The sequence below is a fragment of the Gymnoscopelus braueri genome (genome assembly GCF_963280865.1).
Source record: "Gymnoscopelus braueri genome assembly, chromosome: 17".
In the NCBI taxonomy this organism is placed as follows: Eukaryota; Metazoa; Chordata; class Actinopteri; order Myctophiformes; family Myctophidae; genus Gymnoscopelus; species Gymnoscopelus braueri.
In genome coordinates this window covers 23,712,115-23,720,155 of record NC_137617.1, presented here as the reverse complement: position 1 = coordinate 23,720,155, position 8,041 = coordinate 23,712,115, and the positions used below count along the sequence as shown (strand labels likewise).

General features: G+C 41.2%; 1 protein-coding gene across 1 annotated transcript in view; it reads right to left on the bottom strand.

Annotated features, from left to right (window-relative positions):
• bahcc1b (BAH domain and coiled-coil containing 1b) overlaps positions 1 to 7,755 on the bottom strand; it is a 75,088-nt gene extending 67,333 nt beyond the window's left edge. The window contains exons 1-2 of the mRNA XM_080455684.1: positions 7,544 to 7,755; positions 3,119 to 3,459 (exon numbers count right to left, since the gene is read on the bottom strand). Of these exons, the coding sequence (XP_080311810.1) occupies positions 3,119 to 3,293 (175 nt within the window). The 5' untranslated portion in view covers positions 3,294 to 3,459; positions 7,544 to 7,755. The remainder of the gene's footprint in view (positions 1 to 3,118; positions 3,460 to 7,543) is intronic.
• Between the last annotated feature and the right edge of the window lie 286 nt (positions 7,756 to 8,041).

The window sequence follows — 8,041 nt, the reverse complement described above, 5'->3', positions numbered from 1 at the left end:
CACACACACACACACACACACACACACACACACACACACACACGCACGCACGCACGCACGCACGCACGCACACACACACACACACAGGTTTTAGCCCAACCCCCATCCCCAAAATAACAATCCTGAATGCCCATCAGTGTGTCAGTCAAAAGAACCTTAAGGGACATGCATGGAGAGGCTGGGTATGTGGAATCTCAATACAATGTCATGCACCTTGAGACCCAGTGAGGGGCCCACTTTGAATACATTTTAATAGCATTATGGCCATGCATTACCATGCATTTATTTCTACATTACAGGCTTGGATTAATAGTCTATAATATCTATAGGTCAGGGACTGTATCAGTGGATAGCATAACAATCAGTAAAACACTCCAAAAACCAAGTTAGATGGCCCTTTGGTACTTTCTGTCAGTCTTTTAAAGATGAGAAAAGACTGACAAAATGAGAATATTTTTTGTTTCATTTTAGATTCAAAAGAAAGTCATTGTGGAACACAAAGATAAATTAATTAATTCAGATAAACTATTAAATATAAGTTTAGGCTATATACATTTAGTATTAAAACAAATGCTACACAATGTTAATATTTTCAGGATGTAGTGAGCTTATCCAAAAACAATGTATCAAATGGAAAAAATAGCTCTTTAGTGAGATGTCATGAAAAAAATATTATGAAAAATAGCCTCTTGAATGGGGAACAGTTTTAAAAAATAAAACAAAGGCAAGGGACAGATAAAATGTAACTGATTATTGTTAATGTTAGTCCTGCATATGAAAACAGTCAGTGCTATGTGGGCAGGGAGTCAAAACATATAAATTGTATGAAGTGGACGGATTATTTGATCTAAATCGTGCATTTCGACAAATTGTGCATTCAGCCAAAATGCATTATCTGAAATACAGCCTATTCACGTTGGACCATTGTGAAATTTTCAAGAGAGGTAAAACACTGCGTCTATGGACGTTTTGTCTTGTTTTAAACTAATGAATATGCAAATGAATAAAGACAGAGGATATGGGAGCTTTTATGCAGGCCTACAAATGATACCGTTTATAGGCCCGAATCTTAACGTCTATTAAAAGAACATGCTGCTTTTGCAAATGATAAGTAATTAATGTGATTTCACAACGGGCACATTTACATTCACGCAATAGCCCAGATTCAATATATGATTTAGAGCAGATCCTTTCTCTCTCTCTCTCTTCGCTCACAAGCGCACGCACGCACGCACGCACACACACACACACACACACACACACACACACACACACACACACACACACACACACACACACACACACACACACACACACACACACGCACACGCACGCACGCACGCACGCACACGCACACACGCACACACACACACACGCACAGCTCCCCATCCCCCTCCTCTATTGAGACGGGATACCAAAGCTACTTGTTAAATCTAATGCATGCGCTGTCAACCCATTCGCGCCCCGTCACGTCCCCGCTCAATATAGAAACCGGATTTTCTGGTATTACGTGCACCTCTATTAGCGACAACTCCCGGCCGCTCCCACCGACAGACCCTCGGTCCGTGGCTCGGACATAGCCTACTGTATATACAGGCAGTGGTTCTCAAACTTTGTCAAATTAACATATGTGTCTATATTTGGCCCCCATCTGAAAATATTTGTGTTCCAGGGATCCCCATACCGGATTTCTGTTGTTCAAATGTTTCAAAAATGTTCCAAATCGTTCACATTTTGTTTTCAAGATGTTTTGAAAATCGCAGATCTACAAGCTGTTCACGTCACAATCCGAATCCGCTGCTGTTTTCAACTATGGGTTAAAGTGGTTAAACTGATTTTGATGCCGTATTAACTGAGGACCTCCTGGAACCCCCCCCCCCACCCCCCCAAGGACCCATGGGGGTCCCCGGACCCCACCTTGAGAACCAATGCTGTATGGTCCAACCAACGTCCCTGCCTGCTTGGATCAGGTCTCATCGTCAGCTCAGTATGAGTCCATAAAGCATTATCCATAACGTAAAATTCTACAAAACAGGCTACGTTGAAAGATTCATTTTATCTTATAATATTAATTATAAGCACTAGAATTACCCTGTTTTAATTAATTCAATCAAAGGGCAATGATTGGTAATTTACTAATTGATAAAAAAGAACATATAAATCCCTGACAAGATTATGTCACTATACAAAAGCCATAATAATCCCTTTGATTATAAAGGCCAATAATCCTAGATGTTTCTAAATTATGGGAGGCTAAAATTCTACAACAAAATGGTAGGTACCGTATGTCCTTAATCTAAAGTGCGAAAGAGTTCCCTTTTGGTAAAATGTTACTCTATACACTTTGCATAGGCTACTTCACTGTTACAAGACGAGACAAAAATATATCAGACAACCAGCAACGGTGCTATAATATAAACAAACAGTTCTTTAAATTAACTAAGACATAAAACATTTAAGATGTCTGAGCCTTATATATAGCTATAATTTCCCCAAATTTACCACGTAGCCAATGTCTGAGGACCGTTGCCAATACCATTCTAGTTCGTCCCAAAGTGCTTCAAGCATTCCCCAAGTTTTGCAATATGGAGAACATATGCTTTCAGACAAAAGACAGGACACCAGTGAATTTGAAATCATAACCATAGAACTCCTATTTACGACAAAAGAGCTGTATAAGGCCAGTGGTTCTCAACCTTTTTGGGCAGCGACCCCCCAAAATAACAATATTTGAACCGGGGACCCCCACCCTGACAAGCACTTGCAATTGTAGGAGTTGAGGCATTACATTTTGTCTGACTCGGGTCCATAGATAAAAATTGTGAAAATAGCAGATCTACAAGCTCACAAGGACTCGCGCTGCAAGGTGTTGTGAGCTTGTAGATCGGCTATTTTCACAATTTTTGCCTCTATCTTATATTATTTGACAATTTTGACAAATTGACCAGTTTTTATACTATAGTTTATTGATTACTTTTGATGCAGTAATGGTCTTATTTCTTTTCTTTCTTTTATGTATTAAAAAGGTCTCAAAAGTCCTTAAATTGTCACTTCACTGTCATCTGGGGACCACCCCAAAATCATGTCGAGAACCACCGGTATAGTAGAGGCTACTAACCTGAGTGCGGGCCCATGGAGAGGTGAGATGAATAGTATTTCCCAGGCTGGAAGTGAGCGGGGTGCTGCACGGAGCCGTGGCCGCCTGGAGCCATCCGAGAAGCGGCTTGGTGAACCAACGCGCTCCGCTCCGTCAAGAGGTGGTGCGGCGGTGGAGCGAAATCCCGGCTTTCCATTCTGACGAGAACCGATAAATCCCAAATCCAGAGCAGAATCCGGAGGCACCGATCGTCTCAGACTCTCCCCCGATGCAATAATCCCTTTTTATGAACTCCGGGTTCCGCTCGCGCTCAGTGGAGTTTTCGCCGTCTTGCCGACAAAAAAGTGAGTCCCCGTCATGTTCTACAAGAGAGAATCCAGAAGACACGTCAGAGCATTGACAACAATGAGCCCTAACTCTGAAACAACTGTCTATTCTTTATCACCCTGTTGCCAAACACTGTCTTGCAAAAATACAGCATATTGGATTTTCCTTACTTAACGACAGAATAGTCAAGAAAGTAGGCTAATGCACTTGGCTGAGACAAAACAAATGCTAGAACCAGTACTAACAGTGGTGAAGGACGAGTTGGTATACTTTAGACTCAACACAGGGACTAATCATAAACACAGCCTGGTGCGAAAGTCCAGACTAGAGCATTTAAGACCAATTTATGAAGAGGTAGCGACCAATAATATAGTTATGCATATGAACAATGCACACAAAATATTCTGCATCTTTAAAAAAGGGCGAGCAAAAAGGCAATTAAAAAACGCAATAGCCTCAGGCTGGACCCCATTGCACCTTAGGATTTGGGATACGTTTCAGGTCCAATAAGCACGCACACACTGGATAAATGTTTGCCATTTGCTGTGCATGCAAATGTATTTTATTGTCCATTCTGTTTTTTACAGAACGTGTAGGGTCTGTATAGGCTATATAACCATTGCGTCTCATTTATACATCGTTGTTGTTGTGTTTTATGGATATTATTTGGGCCACGATATTCTCATTTACTCCAACTGCTTTTTAAGAAAGAGGCGATGGACGATGAACAGCTATTTCATATCACCAGTGATTTGCCAGTATATGAAGTCAGCAGTTCCCCTCGCCTCTTGACAATGGCAAACACTGTGCATGTTTGCTACAACGACAGTCGCACGCACGCACGAACACACACACACGCACACACACACGCACACACACACACACACACACACACACACACACACACACACACACACACACAGTGTGTGTGTGTGTGTGTGTGTGTGTGTGTGTGTGTGTGTGTGTGTGTGTGTGTGTGTGTGTGTGTGTGTGTGTGTGTGTGTGTGTGTGTGTGTGTGTGTGTGTGTGTGTGTGTGTGTGTGTGAGAGACACACACACACACACACACACACACACACACACACACACACACACACACACACACACACACACACACACACACACACATACTGTAATCACAAGCACAAATCAAATCACCTTTACGCGCCAGGGCGAAAGATGGGCAATAAAGGAGGGAATAGACTGGGAAATCAACGACCTTATATAGGCGTTATAGCCCGGTCGTTTACTTAAATAGGACTCCCCATGACGCTCAAATATGGAGAGGTGCATGGTCCCTGCCTTCACCAAACACACCTCAACAGTCAATCTATTCTATTAGGCCTTTCAATGCATGGCACGTCCAGCTCTCTCTCTCTATATAGCCTATGCTGATAGCACCTCCCAGGAATCAACGATAAAAGGAACAAAGAAAAATATCAAATGCCCTGCCATGCCGAGTGTTGTTTGAAGTATAGTGAAGGCTATAACACATGCCACAAATATTCCCAGAATAATACCCAAGTATCGTCTATTAGAGGCTCAAACTTTGCATTGGGAACGTGAGAACGCCAATCCCTAAAGTTCAGCAGTTCTGACCACCTTGTGCGTGTGCCTGTGCATGTGTGTCTGCAGGCCAATGTGTGCGTTTTAGCGTTTTGTGGCTGTATTCGTGCGCGCTGTGCTACGTTGTGTATTACACGCGCGCGCGTGTGTGTCGCTCTCTGTTTTGACTTTCTGTTGTATTGTGTTGCGTCATGTGCGTGTCTCTAAATACTCCACGAAACGTTTTTTTTCATTCTAAAATTCCAAACACTTCAAAAACAAATGCGGGTCAACATACTACATTTCTGTAATTTAATTTATTCATTAGGCCTATTCACGTTTGATCACAAATAGAGCAAGGAAAAAAGAGAGAAAGAAATGCATTTACAAGCAGGCTGGGAAAGCAAAATGGACGTTGTGTCCCTCCACACGCCAAGGCTGTGAGAAAACAATGGCCTTTCTCTGCAAGACATCAATCATAACCCACTCTCGTCTGACATTTGTCTATACATTTTTAAAATTTCGGTCGTAAACATACGTCCTTCGTGTTTACATTCCACATCAACAGAGGGCCACTCAAGCTACATTTAACCACCTGAATCTGAAGCCCGTGTTATCACAAACAATCGACGTGAAAGGATCGCACGCAGCATCACCGTTTTAGAGACGTGATAATTCAAAATCTGCTGTATGGACGTGGAAGACTCTAGACTTCCTTTCCACTTCGTCTTGATACCCCTCCATACCCCCCTCCCTCCCACTCTCTCTCTCTCTCTCTCTCTCTCTCACACACACACACACACACACACACACACACACACACACACACACACACACACACACACACACACAACACGCACACGCACACACACACACACACCACTGCCCCGAAAGGGTCAAACTATCAGCCCACAGAAATCCCCCTCCTAAAGTAGGCCTACCGGCCAGAATGACAGTACATGGATTTAGCACAAAAGCCAGCACTGTGCAAGTCGGCTATATACGAAGAGTCCACCACATCCCAATCAGTAGCTATGCTTCAAACAAAAATGGTGTATTTTGTAAGTCATGAATGGAAAGCTGTTTAATATGTGTAGCACCAGCGGAAAATAAAAACACACATAAAACCTAAATTCCTATTAAAGTAGAATTAAATACAATATATATATATATATATATATATATATATATATATATATATATATATATATATATATATATATATATATATATATATATAAATATATATATATATATATGTATATATATATATATATATATATATATATATATATATATATATATATATATATATATATATATATATATATATATATATATATATATATATATATATATATAAACACACAAACACACACACACGTCTCACACACACACACACACACACACACACACACACACACACACACACACACACACACGCACTTAGAACGTAGCGTACGATGAGCCCGGGAGCAGAGGCAAGCCATTGCCGTTCACTATTTTGCAGTAAAGTAAAGTCACAAACCATAACTGGGGTACTAAATCAAGATATTCAGAGGCCGGCTAAGCGAGAAAGACAACCCAAGCAGAGCGACAACAGCCGGGCGGGACTATGGGTCGATCTGCCCGTTTGCAAACCCCCTCGTGTCGAAGGGGAAGTAAGGAGCACTGCAGTTTGTAATAAACCTCTCTCTCTTTCTATCTCCTCTCCTCTCTCTCTCTCTCTCTCTCTCTCTCTCTCTCAAACACACACACACAGTCACACAGTCAGTCACACACACACACACACACACACACACACACACACACACACACACACACACACACACACACACACACACACGCCTATATATATAAATATATAGCCTATATACACACACACACGCCTATATATATAAATATATAGACTACATATATTACACACAGACTGAGACAACCATGAGAGAACTAAAAAAAAACTAAACTAATAAAAAATAATTCCACAACCTAAAAATATAAGAATCAATAGGCCCAACAATCTAAAATGTGTGGAATACTGGAACAGTTATTGGAAAGAATTATATCCTATATAGGACCTAAATATTCTTAATAATTATTTCTATAAAGGGAGGTCAAATTTAAGTGACACATCTATCACCTATACAGCGCAGCCTTCCAGACTGGAGATGCGAAGAAGGAAAATTGTAGTGCTTGGTTTCCTAAACCTCTCAAAAATAAATATAGGCTACAACGTTAAACTCAACTAGCCTCAGAACAGATAGATGACTCCAATATAATTTATATTTTTTATTGACTATAAGATATGGTAGCCTATAGGTTACTTAATAGGCCTATTCTATGGGGTGGCCAGTACAGATATCAGCTTTAGAACTGCTATCATACTATATTTTCTAAAGACACCACACTATAACATGGTGATATTTTGGACAAATAAATTCGTCACGTTTTAAAGGAAATATGACATGTCTATCATCACCGGCAATCAACACTATATCACAATTTAGTGCAAAGGCTATACATAAAATATAATAAAACACATCCAAAACGTACAAAGATGAATTAGCTACTTACTGGGAAGTTATTCCTTGCATAACAATTAATGATTGAAAAAAAAGAAAAGTACAAAAAAATACAAAATCAAAACCCCCCGACTTTAAAAGCCTCGGCATGTGGAAATGATTACATCCTATGCTGCAGATTGTAGTGTGCAGTTGAGGTATGGGAGAGTACGCGCCGTAGAAGTTCAGGGCTTCTAGTGAATCGAGGCTCGTACATCCACACAAACTCTCCCCCTCTCCTCGTATCCGCTGCTGCTACTCAACGCGGCACGAGGAGGGACGGCAGGGGGAACGCGCTCGGGACTCCCTCTTTCTTTGGTGTTTCGCCCAGGTGGGCGTGGTCAGTCATGTGCCTAAACCTAACCCTAACCTCACAGAAAATATGCCTTAAACCCAGTGGTTCCCAAACCTTTCTGGTCGTGACCCAAAAGAGAAATTTCTTCCCGGGACTCAAACTAGTGAAAATAGCCAATCTACAAGCTCACAACGTGTCGCGATGCGAGGCTTTGTG